Genomic DNA, 27,382 nt, shown 5'->3' on the forward strand with positions numbered 1-27,382 from the left:
AGAAGACTGAGAGAGAGGCTTTTAATCACTAATGCACTGAAAATGAAAGTGACAATAGTGCGACAGGCAATGATATTAGTGAAGACAATTACAACAATAGCCACTGGTAAAAGCAGTAGTCGCTATTTTAAATGAGTTGTATTATGAGGAACACAACAGGCTTGGTTGCATTTAAATTCAAGCACGCGTTAAACACAGTGTACGATGTACTTCATGTAATGAAGTACACGCATGAAGTTCATCATGCCCTCACCCCCTCTACTCTCCCCCTCCTTTCCTTTCCCCTTCCCTCTCCATCCCTGATGTTGATGGACAAAAGCAAGTTTTGTTTCTAACCTCCCCCTCGCCCCGCCCCTCCGCCTATCGACCCCCACTTCCCTTATACACCATAACGACGATATCAGGAGCGACGAAAAGAAAACCTAACGTCGCTTTCAAGTCATTTGGAGCAAATATTCGGAGAATTATGTCGTACATTTTATTAATAAGCTGCGTCGTGCATTTTTCAATTAACAGTTTTACTCCAGGTAAGTAGAGTCATTAAGCAGAGCCTTTCAGGGACATTAGCAATAAGTGCCACAACTCCCCTCTTCCTCTTCCCATCCCTCTCCACCTTATTTGCTCCCTTCCCCACCTCTTGCTTCCACCTTCTCCTCCTCCTCCTCCTCCTCCTCCTCCTCCTCCTCCTCCTCCTTCGGTGGCTGCTGCTCCTGTCGCTCGCTCCAGAATGAAGGCTGGTCGGTTCGCTGCTGTCGCTCCTGCTGCTACTAAGCGACCATTCATAATCACCATTATGTGCATTTGTGTCAGATGCATATTTCAGAGCTTGATGCTCTATATATTCTCATTTAATATGCCAATATCAGCATGCCACTCAGATGTTCACTGTATCCTTAGTGGCGGGGGGAAGGGGGAGATTGGAAGTAGAGGGGCATGGGCAACTTTGCGTCCATCCCATCGCTCTGACTCTTAAACCCCTCCCCTCCACATCGCCCCAACCCCCCACCTTCCTTCTACTCTTATGTATTTGCATTCCACTAAGTGCCATCTCCCTCCTCTCATGCTCCATCCCATGCCACTGCTTATGCTTCATTCCAAAGTAGCCTGCTAATATACATGTCTTTTTTTTTTTTTTTTGAGGCTGGAAGTTGTGATTTTAAGTTTTTGTCTTTCAAAACGAGAGAGAAAGAGAGAGACAAAGCAAGTTTTCAACAGGCTCAAAAAGTGTTGTTTGTTTAATGCATCCGTTCCTAAAAATTACTACAGAATTATTATACCTCGCGGTAGTTTTACTGTTATCGCTATCCATAAAAATTATGCTTCATTGTAATAATACTAAATACAGCATCATTTCATTAGTGTTTCATCTTTTCATTATCGTTGTCACTCATGTTATATTTTCGTTGGTATTGCTAATTTCAGAGTAGTAAAGTAATAATAATGTTCATTGTGGCCATGATCATATGGATGAATTATTCATTTACTGATAGGCAACTATCCTTGTTTGCCTTCTAGTTATCAACTGTTTTTAGTCTTCTTTGCGCACGGATTTTAATTTATAGTACTTAAATAGATCTTTAATAAACAAGGATGGTTAGTGAAAAAAAAAAGGTTCAACTGTTTCAAGCTGCTTTCTTGCCATCTTTTTTTTTTTTTATCAATTCACAGGAATCCCCAAGGAATGAAAGAAAATATCCAGTTTGGTGAGACTGCATTAAAAATAGGACATAAGGCCAGTTTAGTGGTTTTGCTGAATTTCTCTCAAAAGATAGACTAACCTCTTAAAACCTGCCCTTTAAGACTGGAAGTATGGTAAAAAAAAAAAGTTAACTCGCTGATGGCTAAGTAGTTATTCTGCAACGGACGTGTTTTATATTTTGATGTAATGTTATTACATAAATTGTAATCTAGTTTGAATCGACCATATACAGCTCAAGTTAGTGGTAAAACCCCGGGTATTATCTGACGATTGTCTTTATCATCATTCTGTTGTTGCTCTTCTTCCAGGCATCTACATCCCTTGAGCCCTCACCTGTTTTTACTGATTTAACACCTAAATAGAACAACGGTGGAAAACTCTCCCATTATTTGTGGCATTCATAAATTTATTTCACTTGTAGTGTTGATAGAGGTAGTAGCTTGAAACTTGCTTTTATTTTTTTCGATATGTTGAATTACTGAAACATATTGGAATCATACTTTTGAATATAGTATTCACCCAACGTGGATTAATAAATAATATCTTTTTCTGGGTTTTCCTTTTTGTAACAGATGATATAATTGCTCAAGGAGTTGTAATTGTTTCAACAATACTGAAATTCAAATCGTATCGGAAATCCACTCTTTCTCTCCAACCTTGCAAGAAAGTCTCCACACCCAAGAGATCACGGTGGTCTTCCTGATTAGATTGCTAAATATTAAGGATATATTGACCGAATACCGTCGTGAACGTAACTTTAAAGACCATACGCTGGTAGCAGAACAACCAACAAATGCAGGAAACGGTCGAAATTTAACTCCCATTTGGCACAAAGCGCTTTTGGAGATTCAAAATGCGCTTTGTCGACAAACGCGTAAACAATCACTCCGGGTTAAGTACTGAGATGGGGGTAATTACAATCGATCGCAGCAATAATGGGGCGAGGAGATGTAATATTCAGGGAGCAATTATTGGTAGGTGGTTTTTCTCAGCTTGGGATTGGCTGAGCGGCCGCTTTTCATCACCCAATCACCGCTGAGTCTTCGAGGCGTCGACTAAAACCAAATGCTGCAGCTCACCCTCGAAATTAAGGCCAAGCTTCAATATCATTCACATAGCTGATCATATTTAGGTCAGAGCTTACGCAGTTCGTAGTTTTCGGTCTGCCTCCTTATCTTTTCATGCTTAATCTTTCATAATTAAATTAAATAGAATTTCATGGATCTGGTCCGTCGTTTCCAATGTCCAGGATAACGTAATGTTGATAGTTTGCGTTTAAGGTTGAGAAAGGATTAAACTATTTTTGAAGTTCGTGTTTTTTTTTTCTTATTATTTTAAGAAGAAAGCCCCACAACCATATTTCTCTTCTTCGTATGTTGGATTTTAAAGATTTATAAAACTTCAGATATACTTTTCAAACGCTTCCATAGTGCCTATTTTAAAGTCTGATCATATCCAAATAATCATAGTTTATTATTAATTATTATTATTACTTAAAACAGGATGAATTTCAGTTGAAATTAATGAACCAGATCTTTCTATATATAACCTCTTACAACAATCATTTTATCATGGGTTTAGCATATAAGTTACCCAGCCTTAGTAATTTGTTCTAGAATAAGCCTTATGCCTTTGCTTTAATAAAAGTGGCAGTCACTTTGCTCATTTCTTACTAATGATAAGCAAAAAGAAATTTCCAAGACATGAAAGTGAATGGCGTTCTCTCTCTCTCTCTTCAGATCTGCAGAGGAATGTTGTATTATAAAACATCTTAACATATCCACTACTAATTCAACATATTTATTCTAGAATGAGAGCCTTAGCCGATAGGGTTTCCCGAATTTTTCGAGAATTTATCTTCTTTGTGCTAAAGCTTCATAAGCATCGGTACAGCTCATATCTCTTGTTCCGCAGACGTAAAACTCAAGCGATTGAATGACCTTGTTAATTTTATGCGGTCAGAAATATGGTTATATCGCCAGAGTTTTGAATTGCTGCTAATTCAGACTTTACCCTCACAGTCCAGCCTGGCAACGCTTTATATTTATGTATTCATAAGTGAACTGAATTATACAGTTTCCACTTTATTAATGCGGTCTTCATTATGGGGACCCTTTGTTGAGACAGACACACGAAAACTCATGCGTCTGACGATGCCGCTTATAAAATAAAATAGGACTTCATATTCTTAGTTTATATTGATAATTAAATTTGTGTATAATGCATCAGAAATTGAAAGAAGCAAGCAGATAAAAAAAAAAATTATGGCGCAAAGGGAAAGACCTGTTTGGCAGGTATCCAGCCATGCTAACGTACAGACAGGTGATGTGATTCTACGAGTACCTTGGCTCTTTGGATTTGAAGTGTTTCGGATTACGCATTAACCAGGTGATTCTGGTCACTGGAGGAATCGCTGTTCTAGCCACCTAGGAGACTCTTTCCCTGAAGCATAAAGTTGATTTTGCAGTTTAAATGGAAATGTTACAACTCACTCCACCACTCTTCTTGCCATTAGTGAAAGCCCAAATTTTTTGAGATGCAGTCGGCCTGTTGGACGACTGTCCTCGTGGGTAAGTTGCTAATCTGTGGATATATAAATTCCCCCTTGACCTATGCACGTCGATTTATCATTCGTGTGCGGACTGCTATAGGTCGATTTATCATTCGTGTGCGGACTGCTTTTCTCGTTGGTCGGAAGTGTGGTGGTAGGAAGGCGTTATGGGCTGCTCAGTTATAAGAAGTATAGTTGTCGATGATGAAATTCACTGAGCTTACTTTTGACTCATGCTTTTTGCGGAAGTTACTTTTCGTAAAGTGGTGGGAAGATTGTGTGATGCTTTTGATGTGGTAGTTACTAGATAGCAAATGATTTCTTTTTGTAACAATGTCCACATTTGCATCTGTCTAGGAAATTCTATACTGGTGATTATGAACCCTTGTTCCCCTTCATAATAATATAATTGGACATATGACTGAACTGTAAAATTCACTGTAGTTTTTGTCACGCTGTTTGGGACATTACTGTTACTGTCGATTGTGCGTGTCAGTTACACATACGAACGAACCACCTTGTGTCTGCAATAAGACAACTTACTCAGATTAAGTTTTTCATCATAGGCATGTTTGATTGATTTGTGTAAGCACTTTACTGTTGTAAATGTGTTTATAGACTGAGCTGCTTGTAATTACTTTCTCCTTTTTTTACCATTTTTTTTGTCTTCTCGTGTATTATCATTCTTACAAGACTGCACACCGATATGCTTTACAGGAAATGTAGTTGCTATTGCATGTTGCAGTTGCAATAATTTCTGCGCTGATTAAAATATCTATAAAGGCAACTTTCATTTACTTACGAGCAACTAGCCTACTACTCCAACGCCAACATGAGAATCTCTGATTAGCGGTACAGTCAAAAGTTTTATTCCCTTCTTTGAACTTTTGAGGAAATTTAAAATTTCGTAAAAATTAGATATGTTGAATCGTTTGAATTTCCCTTATATGTATATTTCAGACTTTGTTTTTCCTTTTGTTATCGAACTTGCAATTTTCCACAGTGTAACTTTCACATACACTTCCTTTCCTTTACTTTCTTAAAATGCATCCTTTTTGCTTCTGAAAATATTAAAAATACCAATGACTATGAGCCAGAAAATAGTGACGTTCAAACTAGTTTCCATAAATAATTTCCATAAATACTGTATAATACAACACAAGTATTTTTTATCTTGTGTCTTGTTTCTTAAGGGTAATGAAAGGGATAAATAAAACTCATTATGATTCCTTTGTACAAAATATATTCACTTTAAGAAAAGTGCAATTCTAGACGATAACTTTGGTAACAAGAGTAGGGGTAGGGAAGGGGAGGGGGAAGAAGATAGGGAGAAAAAGTGGGGTTTAGTTTAAGGAGGGTTTTCAAGAAGGGACTAGCCTGCGGCCTGCACTGGCAACTCGCCTCAGTAGTTTTAAACATTTCCCACAGTTATTCCCCCGATGCTAACTATTTGTATTCCTGTGCAGTAAGCATTCAAGGCGGTGAGGCTGTTCCATGGGCTCTTTGCAAGATCATCACAAGTACCAATAAGGATTGTGTAACAAAAACTGATAGCGATGAAACTGTCACGATTTCTGTGATAATTTTGTTAGGAGCGAAGCCAAAGCGTGATCTCGGCGGGCGAACCAATGGAGCGACCTCACAACGGTGAATGTGCCGCACAGGGCAACCAAAGTTACCATTCAAGAGGGGCCGTAACACTGGGACACGAGAATGCTTAAAGCACTACCGTCAGTAACCCTCTCTAGTACAGTCTCTCTCACATGTACTAAATGCACCTGGCTACGAAGGACGGAACTAGCATTCGAGTCCTGCGATTCTGTCTTCGGCGGAGAGAAGAGAAGAGTTGTTCTTGTTGCTTGGCCGGACCAAATCGCTAATATCCGAGTGACATGAGTGTGAACGAGCTGCAGTTGAATAAATTAAAAAGTCACAAAAAAAAAAAAAAAAAAAAAAAAAACAGGACGAGCACTAGTTACAGCCTCCTGGTTGTAGCTCAGGTCACTTAGTACAGACTGGGATCTCTACCAGTGAGTTCCTAGCAAAGTTAGTTCATGTACTAGTTGGCGCCTAGCGCAGTAGGACATCAATAAGTAGAGAACAAATGGTTTGATACATCTGATTTTTTTGCACAATTTATTCGTTCTTGTTCAGTTTCTGAAATGTTTTACAAGTAGTCCAGGTCTGATGTACAATAGCCGCTTGGAGAGTGTTTGAGGCCTAAAATAAACAAAGACCACAGTGATTTTATTTTCTCATAAGGAATTTTTTTTCTATAATTTATTGTTACGATCTCATTTAAAACACCAATTAGCATGAAAGGGAGAGAGGACAAATAAAAAGAAGTGGGGAATGTACATCCAAAGTAAGAAAAGGAATTTGGAACAAAATCCAGAGGACAGAAACTTCTAATTCGTAAAAGAGCAATGTTACAGTTTCTCTCTTGGTACGAATGCCCATTTGTGAATTTCCACTATAACTCATCGTGAAGGAGTTTCGTTAAAACTCAGTACTCTCAAGAGAAAACACTGATCACTCTTACTCGAAATAAACAGGAAGAAAATATTGATATAACCGTGATTTTGGTGGCAGATCCTAATGGCAGCCATTTATCTTACAAAGAAAATCTAAACTCAAAAGACGTAACGCGTGAATCCAATCATCCTTGAATTCTGACAGCAGTGTCGAAGAGTCGTTACAATGATTACATAGGCCTCCGCACAGAGCAATGAGGGAAACTGGGCGACGATTTCTCCAAGGTCTATCAAAATATTTCGATAATATTTTCTCACCGTGTATAAAAGAGTGTAATGAGAAAAAAATGGAGTTTAAGGAATATTTGAGCACATGTAATATAATAGTCCATAACAAAGATCTGGGGCGGGAACGGGTAATCCACAGTGCTAAGTTATAAGAAATCATCAAATTTGAATATGACCTTTTGTCCCAATATATAATGTACTATTTCGGATTGTTTCACAACATCAAATACCTTCATAAGAAGCACAAACTTTAGTCTCAACGAACAAAAGAAAAGAAAAATCCGTCGATCTCCGATGTCTATTACGCGTTGGCTAATACACAGAATGGGTATCTTATAGCTTAGCACTAAAACTTCACTACATACAATCTCAATAAATATGAACGAAAAGGAAAGTCAAAACAGAAGAAATGATCACGGCATGTGATGATGCCAACGGAAAGGAAATGAACCTCGCCTATGGAACGCATACCAAGGTCGAAATGCCACGTCTCAAAACAAAAAGGTCACCATGGGATATTTCGACCTCGCCTGACCTTCCCTCGGCGGGTCGCATCGAAATCGCGTTGGGATTCACATGGAGTCAAATCGTGTATAAACTAATGACCGTATACATGAGAATGACAATTTCCAGATAAATCTCTAGTCACTTTTCTCGTGAATGTGAATAAGAGAACCATTCTATTTATAATGTTGTACCATGTTTATGATGATGAATGACTGTTCACGGTGCACGCTGGTGAACAAACGAGCTGAAGTTTCGCTCTCGCGTTCGCGCTTTCTCTCTCTCTCTCTCTCGCTCTCGCTCTCTCCCTCTCAAGAGTAATTTGCATACAAGGTTTGGGGGCCCTGTAAACTAAATGGACGAAACGTAAAATTCAATTTATCTGTTATTAGTGGCGCTGAAGCATTTACGCTAACAATTTACAAAATCTACCTTTTTTTTTTTTCTTCTCGTTTTAGAGGATTTACCAGAACCACTTGTTAGCCACCGGCCGGCATACTACTGCAGTAATGGTGAAAATGACTGAAAGAGATTATAAAGGAATAATGATAGCCATAAAAAAAGGTTCTTTCCAAAACACCAGTCATTCTTGCAGTGAAACATCGCTCCGACTCATCAATATTAGACGCCAATACACGGTTATCTAAAGCTCCCGTTAAACCGGTAAATGCTTTCTTCGTTTCTGGGGGGTACAAAACAAAATCTAGTCTCGAACCGACATTGCAATTGTTCTTTTCATCCTCGTCAGTCCTTCAGTTGAGGAACGTGAAAAATAAATTGCCGATTATTGGTATAAAAAAAAAAAAAAAAACACCCCGTGGATATGTAAGATCATGAATCTACTTCAGTGACTGGTTCAGCGCCTTCCTAAAGCCTTCACATATTGGCACCCCTTCTTTTCCGTTTGTAGTTCTCTCTGATCGTTATCTTTATCAGTACTATTAATAGTATCATGATAATTGTTATTATTATTTGAAAAGGAATAACATCAAGATGATTGTTTAACAACACCAGTGAACTCGTCGACAGTTAATAATCATTCAAAACGGAAAGCGTTCCTGAAGAGAAGAAGAAATCAAGATTCTTGAATAGAAGACTGCCAAGTACATTTTACAACTAAACAAAACCAAACAAAATTATGAAAACAGTTACAATAATCATTATAATCATTTAATGTCAATGATGATAACATTTAAACTTTGTACATACAGTAAATAAACAACAAGGATGTGAGAAAAACAGTCATAACGATTCAACCGCACACTCATGTACGCACGCACGCACACCGCTGAGCATTATTCCACAGCACTAAAAAACCAAACGAGGAGAGTTCACCTTGGCTTTCTCCTGTGGGCTTTTATTTACGTGGTTCTTCATCCTTTTTTCTGCCTACGAGATGTAAACACCATGGGAAAGGATGATTTGCAGAAGAACAGAATCAGATTACAAAATGCTTACATGTAACATCATTCTCAATTTCGTCCCTTTCGTTGAGGTCATGACATACTTTTTTTCTTTTTCTAAATGTGACAAGAATCTATTTCCTGCCGTGGGATAATGTCTCAGCCACTCTTTCACATATTTCTATGCGCCTGTCTGCAAGTATCACATATACCCCATATCAACACAACTTTGTTAAGAATTTCTACACCCTCTTCTCTTGCAGTTGGTTGCTGATCTTATTGCTGGCACTGTAATGGTGTTACAATATCTCTTCTCGAAGCGAAGATAAGCCCAATCATAACTTTTGAGCTTTCCATGTTTTTTTTCTGCTAGATTAAAAAAAAAAAGCACAAGAGACGAGGAATAGAGATTAATAAACAAACTTCCGTTGAAATAGTTTAAATAAGTGTGAGCTGCGACTAGGGGTGTATAGAAAACGGGGAAACCAGACCAGGTTGGTGAAAGCCATAGTGCACAATATATACATTAATCAACCTGGCTGGTACTATAACCCTTATATTTTCTGTCTTTCGAACTACATTTTTTGTATTTTATTTATTTACGTATGGGACAAACACAAACAAGCCATTTTTGAGAGCATGTTCATGTTCACTTTATTTTCATCAGAAAAACTGGCGTTTACTTAAACACTTGAGCCGCCACTTGGACAAAAGTTACCACGAAAAAAATGTTCGGGTTAATTATCAGCAACGATCAATCATTCTGAGTGTTATTATTATTGAAGTGAAATCACACATTTTCCTGTACTATTTCCCCTTGGTCAAGATCTCCATTAGTGATAACGTGGTTTCTGCTCTGCTTTCAACTCGCAGTCATGACTAGCGCAGCTCCGCTCAGTTCATCCGACCTTGCAAAGGCGGAATATCTATTCCATAGCTAAGAAGTAATGACCTTATGGCACACCTAGATAGGAAGAGTTATCGTTCACTGTACATGCAATTGATTGAGAATTATATTATGTCCATTTTCTTCTAATCTCCGAACACATATTCACAAGAAAGGGGAGTCTGTAATCTCACACATTATACCTTAAGATTATATTTACAAATAATATAAATGATGTTCCTTGGAGTTTATTCAAACTCTCTTCATCACTTTAATGCTTTACATATCACATAATAGATCCTTAAATAGGGATAAATCTGTAAAATCATGTACATTTTTTTTTAATATTTTTTCTGTTTTCAAGAAGAGCGATAATTACGTAAAACTTCTGTTGGATTTTTTGTCGTTATTGTTATACTTTTGTTAATCAAACTGCCGGTTGGACTTTTAATTTGTTCAAGATTGAGCAGCTGAACGAACGAGGGAGGGAGCTACTATTTGAAGGAGGCAAATTATGCCGCGCACATCGAGCCATTGTTTTCCCTTGGTTTCATTAGGAGTGGCCATTCCCAACATGCAATCTTACCTTCACAGGCTTTGCCACAGGGCTTCCGGCGTCCTGATCAGTACAGAGGAAGAAACATGACGAGACTCCTTCCAAAACCACCTCTATAAGTGGCTTCTTTTAGGGGAATTCAATCTGTGGTCTTTTATTGTTTGCGACCGCAATATACTGATGTGGATTTCCGATTGCGGTGGCTAAGGTAGTCGTTAACGGCCGGCTCAAGTTGACCATCAATCACTTTTCTTGTGTCGCACTCGAAACCAGATGCGCCACTTGCGGTCGATCACCAAATTATTACGGAGGGTCGCACCCCTTAAGGGCCCTTTGGGTAGAAGCTTTAAGCCCTCTGGGTGGTATCATTAGGGGCTGGCTGTCCACTGGGCAGCTAAGAAGTTATTAAATACCGTGATGATTGTGATGCCGCAATTGAGACGGTCCCATAAGTGGTTGCATTGGCATAAACCTTCCAGGTGATGGCTGCTGTTGATGTTGGGGATGAACCAGCGGCGGCTGTAGTTGCGACAGCTGTTGAATCGGCGGCACTGCTGCCACCGCCGCCGCCGCCGCCGCCGCTACCGCCGATGGTTGTGGCGGCGGATATTGTAATGGCCACTGCGGTGTTTGCGGTAATTGTGATAATGGTAATGACGATGATAACTGCGATGGTCGTTGTTGTGGCGTCGGCATTCGCGGCGATAAAGAAGCGGCGGCAGCGGCATAAGCCTTTGGTGGTCAAGTTCGCCGTCTCTTTCGCCCCCTCCCGGCCGCGTCTCATCGGTCCTCCATGGTGAGTGAGTCGGGACTTCCGTAACCACTGGAGGCGTCGTCAGCGACTGCTGCCTGGTGGTTGGAGCTATTGGGTTGTGGAGGAGCTGCAGCTGGGGGAGCCTTCAGGGCACCGTCGTTTCCCAGGTGATCCCCGAGACCTCCGCGATCCCCCGGCAGAAGAACCCCAGAGGTGCCGGGTCCGGTGACCATGCCACCGCTCAAACTCATCCCGTTCATGTTCAACTGTTGCTGTTGCTGTGGTGGCGGTTGTTGCTGCTGCTGCTGCTGCTGCTGGTGCTGTTGTTGCTGGTTTTGAGGGAGGGTGTTGGGGCCGAGTGCTGGAGCGCCACGTTGAGCCATGCCAGATTCCTCAGGGGGCTGCTGGGGGGAAATAGAGAAGACATAAGGTTAAGGGGCTGTACTTGTCAGTATAAACAAACGTTAACAAATTCAAAGACACAGACGCCTCATTAGAAATTATGGGTTATTATGTTTTTTACAGCTGGGATTAATATTCTCTAAGTACCTGATTGCTCATGCAAAGCAGTTTAAGGCATTTAGTCATCAAGTAAACGGATATCAATTAGATTCTGTGTCTGGAGTAAAAGGCAGTTTTAAATTTCAGAAACGATCAACTGCAGTTCGAAGGAAAGTATAATTCGAACCGAATAGTTTTAATAATGGTCAGTTGCAAATTTCTTAAAACGCACTAGAATATATAATGGAAAGGGTTGGGGAAAATGTTAACAGAAAATTAAGACTGGGTCATAATGTAAAGGCGAACAAAAAAAAAAAAAAAAAAAAAGACGGAAAAAATTATACAGGTATTCATCGCCGATTTAAACCAAATTTCGTCAAAGACCCCGACTATACGTAATATGCAGCTAAACCTTCCAACTTTCCCAGTACTGCAATCACTGTTGCCTTTACAGCTGATAACAATAGGAAACATAAATTATGAAAAGTGCGGACAGCAACATCATTTCTTGTAAACCTTTGCAGTGACAAAACCACTATTTTCATTTTTCGTTTTTGTCTCTGTTATAACGGAAGACACTGCCTAGCCCCCTAAGCTATAAAATTTAGCGAGATCAAGTATTACATCACACTTCTTGAAGGTGCAATTAATATCATCAGTAGTATTTATCTGTAGTGCTGCCTCGTTTTGATGAATATTAATGATACTTTTCACGAAAAATTAATATAGTGGGTAACAATGGGCGTCGACTGGGTTCCAAAAATAAAGGATAAAAGGAGAGGATCGAATAAAATAAGGCTCTGAATTAAATTCTACCTTGTCTATCTACTAAGGGAAATGTCTCATGAGCTTTCGCTCCTAGTTTTAAGACATGCAAAATGCCTCATGCAGTTTTGGAAAGGGTGACACGAGGATACTGAGTCGTGTTTGACAGAAAAGTACATAGGAAGATGTCGAAACAGAAGTTGAAGAATGATAAAAGCCAATAAAAAAAAAAGCATAATACAGTTAGAAGTTGTACTGATAATACTGTGCAAAGGGGAGGTATAATTGAGTGCACATATATATATATATATATATATATATATATATATATATATATATATATATATATATATATATATATACATACATGTACATACATATACATACATATATATATATATATATATATATATATATATATATATATATATATATATATATATATATATATATATATAATAGCAAAAGCGAGTCATAATTTGAGGACGTAGTAGAGTGGAGATGGGGGCAGATAAGCCGAAACCAATCTAGACTACTGGTTGAACGGACAGTGTATAGTAAAGGCAAGTTTGTAAGTGGAGAAGCGAAGGTTAAGGGAAGGAGGGTAGGGGGTATGTTGTTTTTAGGGAAGAGGACGTCGGGGGTGGGAGGAGTAAATTCCACACCGCATATCCAAGTCCAGTCTCTAAGACCCTTGTGCTTGTGAATTCAAAGATAAACATTGGTGGTACACAACCCGTAAAGCGGCGATCACTAATTGGCAAGCGGTATGTATGTATGACCTGTCCAATTAAATTAATGAAGTCCAATTCAATACTGTAAAAGGTTCTGCCACAGACCCGACTGACTGGTCAGACCCGTGTTTCGAATTTTGTGTATATGTGTATCTAACTGCGCATGCATATATGTGTGTATATATATATATATATATATATATATATATATATATATATATATATATATATATATATATATATATATATATATATATATATATATATATATATATATACATACATATAATTATCCTTCATTTCCGTTTTATTGAATGAGAATTTTAGAGTTGTATCAGTCCTGTACAACTCTTTTCATTGAGGAATAGGTGCATCACAGCTTTCCACGATAGCCAATCAGTTTATTACACAACTTTCATACACCTGGCACCTCATTATATGTTATGTTGAAAGGTTATCCTGTGAAAAATTAAAATATGGAAAGCAAACTTTTGCCTTTAATGCCACGTGAAAAAATTTATTCTGATCCTTGTCTTATTTATTTATTAATGCTATTTCTGATTTGGTGATGGCGTCGGTTAAGGCGTGGTTCTGAATTAGTCGCTATGATTGTTAGTGGGAAATGCGTTAGTCCTTGCCACAGTTAATAACATTGCATATGTAAATGTAAAGGATGATTTTTTTATATTTTCTAAAGTTTTTAAAGTTTTTAATTTAATTTTCGTAAAATAATCAAGGAAAGGTTCTGAATTGTATTTGGAAATATTTTTTTTTTAATATAACACTTGAAATTAATAACTTTTAGTGTCTGATCAATTTTAAATTTTTACTGTTAATTTTTTTTCAGTTTTCACTTCTCCAGGTTTAAAGGGTCTCGAACAAAAATCCTTTAATGTATTTAATGAATAATTAGATCGAAGTCGCAGAATGGCTATTTTCGATCCTTTGGATAAAATTACTTGAAACAAAAGGAAGCTAATTGAAAACGGCACATTGAACGCGACTGAAAAGAATAACAATGGTTCATAAAAAAAATCTACTATTTAAGGCCAAGCAATTACGATTAACAAGGGCGCAAGGTATTCATAAGAAAGCTTGAAAGGATAAAGAAGGTCCCACTGGCTTCCAAACATCATTACCCTTCTAGATTTAATTAAAAAGCATCTAATAAAATACCCAATAGTATTTCACGTCTGTAAAATGTCAATGCTTATGAAAAGTATAATGCCCAGGTACATGCATCTTTAGAGGTTTTATTTGTATTTCAAATTTGTTAATTTTTCTGGGGGGTGGGGGCGGTTCTCTTGTGATTCTCTTAGTAAAAGATTTCAGAATCTTAGGTAAGAAATCGTATTTTGAAACTGATGAGTTTCTCTTCATTGCCTTTGACAATTTCAGACTTCCTACTTTGCCTAAAAGTGTAACCAACCTAATATACGGACAAACAGGCACAAATGTAATAGGAAAGGTATGTATTTGAACTCTACATTGCTTAGTAATAACGAGAGTAATGCTATGAATCTGAAGGAATATAAAGCAATATAAATAACAGAGCCAGTGTGGGATGTCCTCTTCACTGTTTGTTGGATAGAAAAAGGAAGGCACTAAGGTGGAAAGGGAAGGGAGGGAAGCGGGGTGTGGTGAAGGGGAGAGCAAGGGTGGTGATGGGGAGGGGGAGGGGAGGGAAGCCAGACTGACCTGACACCATCACGACGTTAGCATTTCAGGCATGTCCTTCAATGGTACTTTTGTGGTCCCGTTCTGCAACGAAAGGGGACTGGTTAACGAAAGAGAGACGTAGGAAGCGAGAGAGTGTGTCTGTGTCTATGTCTGTGTGGGCAGAGCAACGAAGGAGAGACATGGAAAACGGACAGTGAAGGGCGGATGGAGTTGTGGAAATGGAAACAGGATAACGGAAAAAAAAGTGGTAGCGGAGGAGGTTTTCATTGAGCACGAGAGAGAGAGAGAGAGAGAGAGAGAGAGAGAGAGAGAGAGAGAGAGAGAGAGAGAGAGAGAGAAAGGAGTTATTCAAAGAACTATACGAATGTCAGGAAAGCTCTAAAAAGAATATAAGGCTCTGAAATTGAAATGAAAAGTAGGGATCAAAATCGCGGAAGGAGGTAGGATTCTGCTATTTGGATCATTATTGCACACAAAGTGGTATTTCCTCTTTTCCATTTCATTTTCAAGTAAGCTTACTACAGGTTGACGCACTGTTTCACGTTGTTTTAGCAGGAACATATCCATATGAAAAGCTACATAGATACCGACTTGATCAGAAGAGTAATCTTAGATGTACTGACTTAAACGATTAATAATGCAGTTATTAACTGTCGTATGAAATTACAAGTGTCAAGGGAGGTTATAGAAATGTTATGTAAAAGTATCATCTCGTTACTATGATTAGTTAGTGGTGTGTTCTGCGAACCAAATCTTGATGTTAAATGACACACTGCATTTGTTCTCCTCTTTTGGGTTAGAAGCCGATCTCATGCAAAGCTCACAAATCAGCATACCACTGGTTAATCTCTCGTCTCCTAAATGATCTATAAGTGGAAATTCCTAAATAATACGCATTGTGTGGTGGGGGAAGTTAGGTTGGGACACGAAAAATCTGAGGAAAAGAGGTAAGATAAATCAAGAGAATTTTGAAAGATTTTAAGGTATAAACCTGGTATTTAGAAATTGATGTTAAAGATGCATTTTTTGAAAATTTTGTTACAGTACAGTAATTGTTTAATCTTATGGCTCTAGAGTCTACGTGATTAAAGGTATCAGTAGTCTTAATTCTACGTCACTCAAGCTTTCCAAGTAAAAGCTCCCTGTGCATAGTTTAATATATATATATATATATATATATATATATATATATATTATATATATTATATATATATATATATATATATATATATATATATATATATATATATATATATATATATATATATATATATATAGTTTTAATGGGAAAAAGTGCTGTGATAATATTATTTACTTTTAATGAACGCATATTTCTGTTAACAGAGAAGCATCAGGTGATATAAGACAATGGTACAGTGATCCTAGAAACAAACATCTTTTCTAATGGGAGACATTTAAAAATTTTTTCATCGAGTTCCCTCTTGAAATTGGTATATTTCACAGCTGTTTTTTTGCCCATAAAAACGCTGTCAGTTCGCTTAGTATCTATTTACGTTTAACTGTTTCAATGGCAACCACATTTGGGAAATTCAAGAAAGGGCTCCCTACTTTGCTAAAATATATGAAATTTCGAAACTGTTTTAGTAATTTGGAATGCGGAAGGGAGAGATTAAGCAAAACAGTGTCAGTCAGATACATTAATTGATATTTTGGAAATAGATTAAATGTTGTATGTGGATAATTCGTTTGGCTTAGGTGAGGTTTGTAGATGACATAAATTAACATTTGAGATTGAATCTTTTTAATGGGGATATGCTACGGTAAATCATTAAACTTACAACAAACAAATTTATATATTATACCACTGGTGACAAATACTCTGTGTACGAGTATGTGTGTGTGTGTGTACGACTCTCTGACACAAATATGTACCTACACTCGCTACCAACAACCAGACAAGAAAAGAAAGATTAGAAAAAAAAGTGTTCAATGATTTTCTTTTCTTGTATTTACACTGAACAGGGGGAAGGGGTATCTGAGGGGGAGGGGAGAGAGTGGCGGTGCGCTGTTCGAACGAACGCTAACCTGGAGGTCACTAACTTGTCGCTTGATGTGTGCCAGGGAATCGGACGAATAGGACATGTTGGCGAACACCATTCGCTCCTCATAATCGTATTCGCACAGAATCTTGTTGTCGCACAAATAAAATCGGTCGCCGACGCAGAATCTGCAAAATAAAGAGAGAGAGAGAAAGCGTTAAACGTCTGCAAAGTATTTTTTTTGTTTATCATTGCCTTTCTTTAATGATAATACATCAGAAATAGGATACATACAGAATGTGAAGTTTGGCAAAATATATATATATATATATATATATATATATATATATATATATATATATATATATATATATATATATATATATATATATATATATATATATATATATATATATATCAATATAAAAACCTGACTTAAAAGAAAAAATTTGAAAAGACACATGTTGACAGTATTGGTGACCCGAGAGAGTGGACATTTCGAGAGAGAGAGAGAGAGAGAGTTGGGGAATGGGGTTCCATTGGTGAGTGTTGTGAGGTGGCCTCTAATCATTTGTTGACTCCTCAAAGAGACTCTAAGCTCAAAAGTGTGAAAGGAAATCATGGAAGAGATTAAATGAGCCGTGAAAAGGAAGGCAAGGTGAATTTAATGGGCGTAAATGGCCCTTTGAAGAGTAAAATGATCACAGAACCGTAGTCGAGTCATATTATAATATATACAGCAAGTGGACGGAGTAGCCATTTTCATAAACATAAATCATATTAAGTGATAAATAATTACAGCCATTTAAAAATCATTCATTACCTTAAAAAACATACTTTATATTGAACATACTAAGCAGAATTCCACTTTCAGTTGTGGAAATGTGTGCTCATAACATGAAGTCAGTGTTAAAATGCCTTTATACAGTATAACAACATTAAGATTCCTTTAAAAGATCTGTACGGAGGATAAAAAGAAATATCCTGTAATTTGACTTACTTTGTACATTGAATTTTGTTACCCAAATGCGGAATGTACGTCCAATTTGAATCTTTGGCGATAACAGAATCACTTCTCCGACATGAAAATAAGCATCCCTTGAAGTTCAATAATATGGCGCAACGGTTAAAAATATTGGGAGGAATTTCCAATGTGTCGCATATCAATAACCTTTAAGAATCTAACAAGACGCCGATTTTCAAGCATATTTTTCTTCACTCAATAGTCCCCCCTAAAAGCTGGACTCTTCGTGATTTGGTGTTGCTGTGACATGCTCAGCGAAATGTGTGTGTGTGTGTGTGAGAGAGAGAGAGAGAGAGAGAGAGAGAGAGAGAGAGAGAGAGAGAGAAATGAGTACCAAACATTTAAAACTCCCAGACTTGTTAGAAAATGGCACTAGTGGCGAATATTAAAATAATGAACGTAGAAAAATACAATGCACTTTGCCGACACAAAAAAAAACAAATCGTGAATACAAAGTTTGCTTGTTATTTAATTTCTGTCTCCTGCAACTTAATATTCTTAATATTTCTCGTAACGCCATCATGAGATGTGAGGAAAAATGAGCAGTCACTGTGAGCGAAGGTAGCTGAAGTAGACCTTAGTTTAACCAGACCACTGAGCTGATTAACAGCTCTCCTAGGGTTGGCCCGAAGGATTAGATTTATTTTACGTGGCTGAGAACCAGCTGGTTACCTAGCAATGGGACCTACAGCTTATTGTGGAATCCGACCCACATTATAAAGAGAAATGAATTTCTATCACCAGAAATAAATTCCTCTAATTCTTCATTGGCCAGTCGGAGATTCGAACGCAGGGCCAGCAGAGTGCTAGCTGAGAACGATACCCACTCTTCCAATGAGGAACTGAAGGTAGCTGAAGATTCTACCCTTCAAATACAATACGAAATGTTATGTATATACGAGTATATACATACATACATACATATATATGTATGTATATATATACATGTATATATATATATATATATATATATATATATATATATATATATATATATATATATATATATATATATATATATATATATATAAACAACACAGAATGAAAATCCAAATGTACCAATACTTAGCTCACTTACATGAAATCCTGGAAGAGATTTCAGAGCAAAAGAGAGGAATTCGATAAAATACGAAAGAGAATAACAAATATAACTGAGAACACAGAGGAAAAGAAGGAAATGAACACAACACAGCACTATCGAATTTCAAAGAAGAAATTCGAGGAAAAGTAAGGGAGGGCGAGAGGAAAGTAGAAGTGGGAAGTGCTAGCAGTGCATAGGGAAGAGAGAGGAAATAAAGAGGCAACCTAATCCGAATCCTTAAGAGATGGGGAACGTGGCGATAGATGGAGGGAAAAAAGACATGACATTGTGGATGCATCTGAATGTGTGTGCAAAAACTCAACGTGCACATCTATGGTAATTTACAATTGGTTTATGTCAAGGGGACAATGATAAGAATTGTTTATAAAATGGTAAATCAGCAGCATATACGCGTGTGGTGTGTGTCAGAGAGAGAGAGAGAGAGAGAGAGAGAGAGAGAGAGAGAGAGAGAGAGAGAGAGAGAGAGAGAGAGGGTGGGGAGTAGGGAACACGTGGTTAATATGATGCAGTGGCTGGAATAACTGACCGATAACGTAAGCTAATAAACGAACTCCTTTGATGTTATCGACTGCTGAATAAAATATTTATACAGAAAGACCTTTCCTAATTTAACTGAACTACCTTGGACGATCATTTAACAGATAGCACGAGAGAGAGAGAGAGAGAGAGAGAGAGAGAGAGAGAGAGAGAGTAGTAGTAGTAGTAGTAGTAGTAGTAGTAGTAGTAGTAGTAGTAGTAGTAGTAGTATAATCCAAAGTTTTAAAAGACTCATTGTCCTCAGTGTGGAATATCGACGACGAAAAGTAAAAAGTGCTTTTAAGGGTGCAAAAGTATTTTTGCTACCGATGAATTCGAAACAAAAGTATGCGACCTTCGGGTCTGTATACTTACACATAAAAGAAACTTTTATATAAACATAATCGCACCAAAGTTAGTTACGCGACCACAGTCGATCTCACAGTCTGTCTCTTTCACTGAACACACTTACATTTGTACATATAAAGCAATTTTTAAAAATTAGAATAGCATGTTTTACATAATCTTTTATACGCCGCTCGTAAGAAAAGTGCGAAGAAAAATCAGGTAACTCGAAAATACTCACACGAAATAGAAAACAAAAAAGGTTGCAGCCATATTCATAGATGAAATGGTATGAAAAGAAGGAACGAAATTACTCTTCACGAGAGAGAGAGAGAGAGAGAGAGAGAGAGAGAGAGAGAGAGAGAGAGAGTATGTATGTGTGTGAGAGAGAGAGAGAGAGAGGGGGAGAGAGAAAGAGATACACATTTATATAGCGGTGTCAAAGGATCTAATGAGCAAAGTTTGGATGATGCTCGACACACGGGAGTTTGAAGGTGTGTGTGTGTACACTAGAGCGAGTCTATGGAATTTTGGATAAAAAGAACAGATGGTTTGGGAGTTTCGAGTGCTCGTGGAAGGCAGGAAGGAAGAGGAGGAAAGGGGGGGGGGAGAGAAGGAAGAAAGAGTCGTAGGCAGGTAGTATCTCACGCTGAAGGGGGTTTAACTTTCATATATTACGCAATTAAACCATTGGTGTCCTAATTAAATAAAAAGGGTAACTGGAGGCTGGAGGGAGGGATTGAGAGATGAGAGAGAGAGAGAAGGAAAGAGAGGAGTCTTCCTCTTGAGTGTACTTTACACAACTCCGAGAGTTCTAAAGGGTTACACTTAAGGCTATGTATATGGTATCAACGCCTGAATGTATTTGGTCTCAAGTAGGCTTATTGTGAAAGTAATCTCTCTCTCTCTCTCTCTCTCTCTCTCTCTTAAAGAAGACGAATGGTGAGAGAAAATAAGTAATTAAACTTAATAAACGATAACCAGTTACTTCCACTGGTGAAACGTATTTACCAGTATAACCGAATATCTCTCTCTCTCTCTCTCTCTCTCTCTCTCTCTCTCTCTCTCTCTCTCTCTCTCTCTCTCCACGCAGGATGTGTATCACAGATTTTTTCGGTACTTAGAATTTGCATGCTCCATGAGAAATAGAAGTGATTAAGACAGCGACTGTAGTCATTCACATCTCAATAAAGGCAGTACGCAGACGTTGTCGTATCTATAAGAAATCTCTAGTGAATCTATGTTTTTATGACTTTGTTTATACATATTTTAATATGTAGATAGCCAAGTGCCTCAATTCCTTTCTTGTCAGTGTCGCACCCGAGAGCAATTGCACAAAACCTAATTCCCTTTCTGGGCTTTATTCCATGAGATGTTTGGCGCCTGTTTCGATAATTTATGCGCGACTCACTTCTTGTCCGAATAAAACGGGATGGAATCGGTGCTTGTTGTCGATGCTTCTGCTCCTACTGCTTCAGCTACGCTGTTTTCCTAACAGGAAGTTGAAAACTATATCGGCAGAGCTTAGGCCTTTGCGTGCGTGGTCTTTTGTCTTTTACCTTCGTTTTCATCATCATTGTCGTTAGAGTTCCCTTGCTACTTCTCATATGACAATAATGTCCTCAACCGCCGTTTTATGTTAATTATTGCTGTAATTGCCGGTGCCATGGTAATTCTTCCATTCGTTTAATTTCTCTCTCTCTCTCTCTCTAGCAGCGGACCAGCAGCAGCAGCAGCAGCAGTAGGAACACATCGTCTGATCTTTCTCTCTTATGAAGGGCAACCATAAAAATATCCCCGAGTTCGAAAGCTCGGCTCGGGCTTGGGTGGTCACTGCTCTGTTAATGGTGTTCGTACGCAAGGGAAAGGGGAGGAGGATACCAACGATGAACGTGAAAATGATGATGAGGATGATCACGAACGCTCAAGTGAGAAGAGAATCTGAAAGCCGTCTTTAGGTTTTGAGCGAGAACACATATTTCCCTCTGCGTCATTCCTTCGCAGAGCGCTCTTATATGAAATCAAGTCATGAAACGAAAGCAAAGATGAAAATGCAGGGATCTTAATTAAATGGGGAAGTGCAGAGAGAGAGAGAGAGAGAGAGAGAGAGAGAGAGAGAGAGAGAGAGAGAGAGCAACCTTTCGAATACGTACAAAAGCAAAAAGAAAAAAAAAGGAAAAATTCTTTCGTAGTGTGATCAACGCGCAGCTCTTAGTCTAATTGGAAGCTCGTCAACATTTTTGAAAAATGACATAACAAGGGCGCAGTTAATTAAGGCTGGGCAAATAAAGGCGACCAGAACTTGGCTGGCCCGTCATTATTAATCTAGACGGTAAAAGCCTCTATCATTAATGCCGAGTCAACATTTCCTTCTGTAACTCACAACATGGCTGTGCTGATGAGAGAGAGAGAGAGAGAGAGAGAGAGAGAGAGAGAGAGAGAGAGAGAGGTAAATGAAAAAAAAATATTAGACAGGGGGAAAAAATATGAAAAAGACACAGGCAGAAAAGGAAAAGATAAAAAGTAAAAGAAGGGAGATATTGTACATACCACACAACTACAACATGCACTGCATTTCATAAATCCCTGACCTTCTCTTTTCAAATTTCTCGTTATCTTTACCAAATCTGCCACTGGCCTCTCCCGTCCTCCCAACACAAAATAATTCTCCCAAGAGTAATTTGCACACCTGTTGGTGACACGGCAGAATTTCTGTACATTCTGTAGGTGGTGTAAGCACTTGGCTGTGTGATTTTCATCGCTAAGAACGCTACATCGCAGTTTATAAATGAAGTGTGTTTTTATAGATTTTCTGTGTACACAATTCACTTCGCGGCAGTTATTCTTATTCGCACTTCCTTTGTATCACCACTTTTGTTTGTCGCCTTTTTTTAGTTCCAGTTGATTACTTTCTGTCTCCTTTAATCCTTCTCTCTCTCTCTCTCTCTCTCTCTCTCTCTCTCTCTCTCTCTCTCTCTCTCTCTCTCTCTCTCTCTCTGAAAACAAAGACCGATTAATCACGGTGATAAAACAGAAACAAGCTTCCACGCATTTGTAATTGTGAATAAATAAGAGACTGACAGAAAGCGCTGCGGATGTTCCGCATTATCGTTATCTGATATGCACAAACATTAGCAAACTCAGGAGCTACATTCCTTGCAAATTAAGAACGAGAGAGAGAGAGAGAGAGAGAGAGAGAGAGAGAGAGAGAGAGAGAGAGATTTGGGGTCCTAAGATGCCATAGCAGTAAGTATATGTGACTGATATAAAGATTGCCGCAGCATGACTAACAATAAGGTGATAATACTCTTTATTGCCGATAAGTGCAGTTGCATACGCATGTGTACATAGCAGTACAGTATATGCGTAAGATAATGTAATAAATCTGTGTCACTTTTATTCATGTGTGTGTGTGTCTGTGTGTGTAAAGTAAATAGTCTGAAAATTCCTTTTCGAAATGGGATCGCGGTACTTTCACAGACTGTTCAGTTAACAATGCATTTTTTCATTGATGCTATGATTTTTTTTTTTTTTCATAATGTGAAGTAAGAAGGCTGACATTCCATCTAGAATCTTATATAATTTCACAAATTAACTGACCTTTATCATAGGTTATAAACTACAATACAACTATCTGTTTGCAGTGTTAAGGTAAATATCCTGAAACCTTGTTATGCATATCTAATTGTTAAGCATATAGGTAAAATACAGAGGTCTTTTTGTTTAACCTTTAGGCGCCGCCTTTGTTTATACCCCCTCTGACAAAATGTGGCCAACTTACGCCTGAAAACTCTAATCGAAATACACGATATTGACAGAGAAAACCTTGTAAAACTACATGTTTAGAGAGAGGATAATGAACTCGGTGGAGACTTGTCATTTGAAAGAAAAAGGAGTGTTTTCCAAACAAAAATGCTGTTGCAAGCGTCAGAACGTGTCGGAGTTTGTACACAGTTCCAGTTGTTAGGCAGTTCTTGATACATGTCGAGGAAATTATTTTAAGACCGACGATTGGACCAACAGGAAGCTGACTGAATAATAGTGCAGTAATGACTTTGGAAAATAGTTTGATGCAAAGACAAGTGAGCAAAAAGTGGCGAGCCACCTCTTCGGTGGGCGGAGGGGAGACGGACACCTGCCCACACCTTTGATAATGGAAGTAAATGAGCAGGGGCGATGGGTGCTGCTTTCTTACTTATCTCAGCAGGACGCCTGCTGATAGCTTCCTTTTGCCCCTACCTATGACAGCCTTAATTAATCTACCAGCTCCTAAGTGGTAGCTATCACAGGAGAATTAATTATACTTAATGACCCTTTCAGACGTGTGAAGTTAGCTAACTACCTATAACACACAAAATATATTATCAAAAGTGGATGTCGCTTGGGATTTTCTTTTTCCGTCGCCAAAGTAACGGCTCGTAGGTCGTCAAGGGCGGTAGTCGAGTGCCAGGGTACGGCAGAATGAACCTAATGGACCATTTTGAATCCCGTGGCATTCTGGCCGTCATTCCAGCCCATTCTAACTTTTAATTGGGCATTAATTATGTATAACAGGTGTCCCACCTCTTAATAAGCATTCAGTTAACGCTGCCTTTGTTAATGAAGAAAATGATAACGATAATTAAAGTAAGTAAAAACCTTTCGTCTTCATTCGGTATTTTATTTCGATGAAAAAAGTAACAACGGAAGACGAGGAAATGTCATCCAATTTAGAGACATATTTCATCTCATTGCATTTTCATGTTTCAATCAGAGTAGAGAGATCGGTGTCATTATCTTCACGTAATTAAGTGCCAGATGCTATTCATATGTGACTAAATTCTCAGTGAAGAGTACGGGGTAACCTGGGAAGATTACAGATTTGAGAGAGAGAGAGAGAGAGAGAGAGAGAGAGAGAGAGAGAGAGAGAGAGAGAAAGTTTTGACGTCACTAGTAACAATATAATTTACGAGCAGAAAAATATAGGTTTATTCATCATTGTAGCATTGTCAAATTTTGAAAGCCAGATCCCGGAGTGTGTCGTACTGACCTTATCTCTAATCTAACCTCAAAGTCAACACATGAGAAAATAATTTAGTAATTACGACTTCCAATAAAAATTCCAGTTGCCAGGTCAGATTGTAATTTTCCAGACGGTTCATGTATTTTTTTTAGAACAAATGTAACCACTAATATTAAAAAGTTTGACTGGTCATTCTCTGAAACGTTTCGAAAACAAAAAAGGTTGAATGATAAAAAGTAATTATTTCAGTGGCAAGTATTCCCCACTGCCAGTAAAGGAAACTACCTGTTCTTACGAAAAGCATTAAAATAACAACAATGTGTTAGACTATATTTAGCCTAGGTTGTTTGTTACCTCTGCAATAAAAAGAGTAGGGTGGGGATAGGGTCGCTTTACATGCATGATACCGTATATTATTAACCAATTCATCACGTCGTTGTCAGCTAAGATATTGCATAGTGACATGTTCAGTTCAGTCTTATCTATGATGTAGAGAGAGAGAGAGAGAGAGAGAGAGAGAGAGAGAGAGAGAGAGAGAGAGAGAGAGAGAGAGAGAGAGAGAGAACAGTTATCCACAGTAAGTAATATAAGGCAAATCTTTCCTCGCCAAGAATCTTTTGAGACTAGATGGCTAGAATTTAATAATTACGGAGGGAAACATTCTTCCAGTATTTTTGAAAGTCAGCGAAGTTTTCTTTTTAACCTGAAAACGAATAAAAGACAACGGAATCTAGTTTCTCTCTCAGAATTGTGCTTGTGCTATTTAGTGAGCTTGTTTGAATGGATAACACCTACGTGACGAGTTTTATCAAAATACAAACCACGCGTCGTTTTCATCAATTAAGGCTGTCTTCAATTAAAGTAACCATAAAAGTTTTCTGAGATATTTTCCTGACCATAACACTAACTCTTCAGTGGTACAGGCGCCTGCTCTGAAACAAAAGTCTGCCTTCTGTTGTCTAGAGAGAGGTTTTGCCTTATGAGAAGTCTCTTTCATGAAGATTGTTAACATAAGTTTAACTTTGAAAAGAAAAGGGTCTGGAACATTAGATTGGGTACTTGGCAAAATACTCAATAAGGCTAATTTAACAACAATTTCAAAAGATATACCCTTTGGAAACTACTGAACCCATTAATGATACTAGACACCTCTCTCTCTCTCTCTCTCTCTCTCTCTCTCTCTCTCTCTCTCTCTCTCTCTCTCTCTCTCTCTCTCTCTCTCTCTCAATGAAGAAATTTAATCAGAAATGAAAAGAAACCCGCGCAAGAACAATACCACGAATGAGAATTAATCTACTAAAACAGACGATAATCTTTTTTGACCCTACATGAAGCTGAGAGAGAGAGAGAGAGAGAGAGAGAGAGAGAGAGAGAGAGAGAGAGAGAGAGAGAGCGCGCAAATGAGAATGGGAGTTCACAACAAAAACTTGAACCCATCTTGTTAATGAGGTCCAGCGGCGAGTTTTGTAAAAGAGCGCGCGCGCGCAAGAGAAAGAGAAAGAGAGAGAGAGAGAAGAGAGAAAGGGAAGCGTTAATTATTAAGGGTCCAATTACCGCCGCCCGGGATTGTTCATTAAAAACTTCAAACCGCCTAATGAAATCATCGCTGGTCTCATCGGAGTTCTTTCTTTTTTTTTTTATTTAAGTTTTCCCATCCACTAATGAACATATTTCAAAGGAAGAACTACGAATCAGACCTCTCTCTCTCTCTCTCTCTCTCTCTCTCTCTCTCTCTCTCTCTCTCTCTCTACCTGTCCCATAACTTGCCTCCTCCTCTTTAAAAGAAGGGATAAGGTATGGATACGGGTGGGGAAGCAACGACCATGTCTTCCGCATATGAAAAAAGTAGCACATTTTATTCTTGGGGATGTAGACATCCTGAAGGACTGTATTTTGAAGCATCGTAGGGTATATCTTATACACTGAGTTATACTCAACACGTCTTTCATGTACTCATAAAGTTACGTTGCGACAATAAATATCTTCCTGTTACTTAATCATGCAGTAAACCTTAATTATGGACCTTGAAGGTTGTTAATTCCTACGCACTACCCTTATTGCAGAGAGCTTATTGTGCAAGCCCCATCTGAAGGCAGAGAAAGTAAACAAAACGATATTTAAGAATGATTAACTTATTCCTCAGAGGTAGACACCGTAAACAGCTCATTCGTGCCGTGGTTATTACAAGAGTCGTCTGAAACTATGTTTGTAGTTTCTAGAACTCCTTCATTATCTAAGAAGAGAATCAACATTACATGAAGCATGGTTACTTAACGCCTTCCCCTATTCCTAATTAACAGGAGACATTATCGGAACGTGATGCAGTAATATCAGTTCTGGAAGAAATAAACATTCACTATCAAAATCACTGGCAAGAACTGATTGAGGAATTTTGTTAATGTATTCAAATACTGCATTATTTGTTTGTCTTCGGTACAAAAGTGAGCACAGCATATCCAGTGCAGTGGGTTTACAATCACCGATTGTTGACTCTCTCTCTCTCTGGCTGGCCCAAAAGTAAGACCCCGTGCTGGCACAGGGCCAGCATAATCTCAAAACAACAAAAATTTCTCTCTCTCTCTCTCTCTCTCTCTCTCT

At 38.3% G+C, this 27,382-nt stretch overlaps 2 protein-coding genes across 5 annotated transcripts in view; both read right to left on the reverse strand.

Moving 5' to 3' along the window:
• Positions 1–614: 614 nt before the first annotated feature.
• LOC136826594 (uncharacterized) lies at positions 615–11,057 on the reverse strand. The gene is made up of 3 exons (XM_067083826.1): positions 10,775–11,057; positions 5,775–5,950; positions 615–764 (listed from the first exon to the last, which is right to left on the reverse strand). The coding sequence occupies exons 1-3, from the start codon at positions 11,055–11,057 to the stop codon at positions 615–617; spliced, it is 609 nt and encodes a 202-aa protein (XP_066939927.1).
• Positions 9,024–27,382, reverse strand: part of LOC136826588 (uncharacterized) — a 317,540-nt gene continuing 299,181 nt past the window's right edge. Inside the window, exons 4-5 of one of the 4 annotated variants that reach the window (XM_067083811.1) lie at positions 16,857–16,983; positions 9,024–11,516 (exon numbers count right to left, since the gene is read on the reverse strand). In XM_067083811.1, the coding sequence (XP_066939912.1) occupies positions 11,142–11,516; positions 16,857–16,983 (502 nt within the window). In that variant the 3' untranslated portion in view covers positions 9,024–11,141. Of the gene's footprint in view, positions 11,520–16,841; positions 16,984–27,382 lie in introns of all 4 variants that reach the window. The other 3 variants (XM_067083812.1, XM_067083809.1, XM_067083810.1) reach the window with 3 other exon arrangements.

The sequence above is a fragment of the Macrobrachium rosenbergii genome, chromosome 41 (genome assembly GCF_040412425.1).
Source record: "Macrobrachium rosenbergii isolate ZJJX-2024 chromosome 41, ASM4041242v1, whole genome shotgun sequence".
NCBI lineage: Eukaryota > Metazoa > Arthropoda > Malacostraca > Decapoda > Palaemonidae > Macrobrachium > Macrobrachium rosenbergii.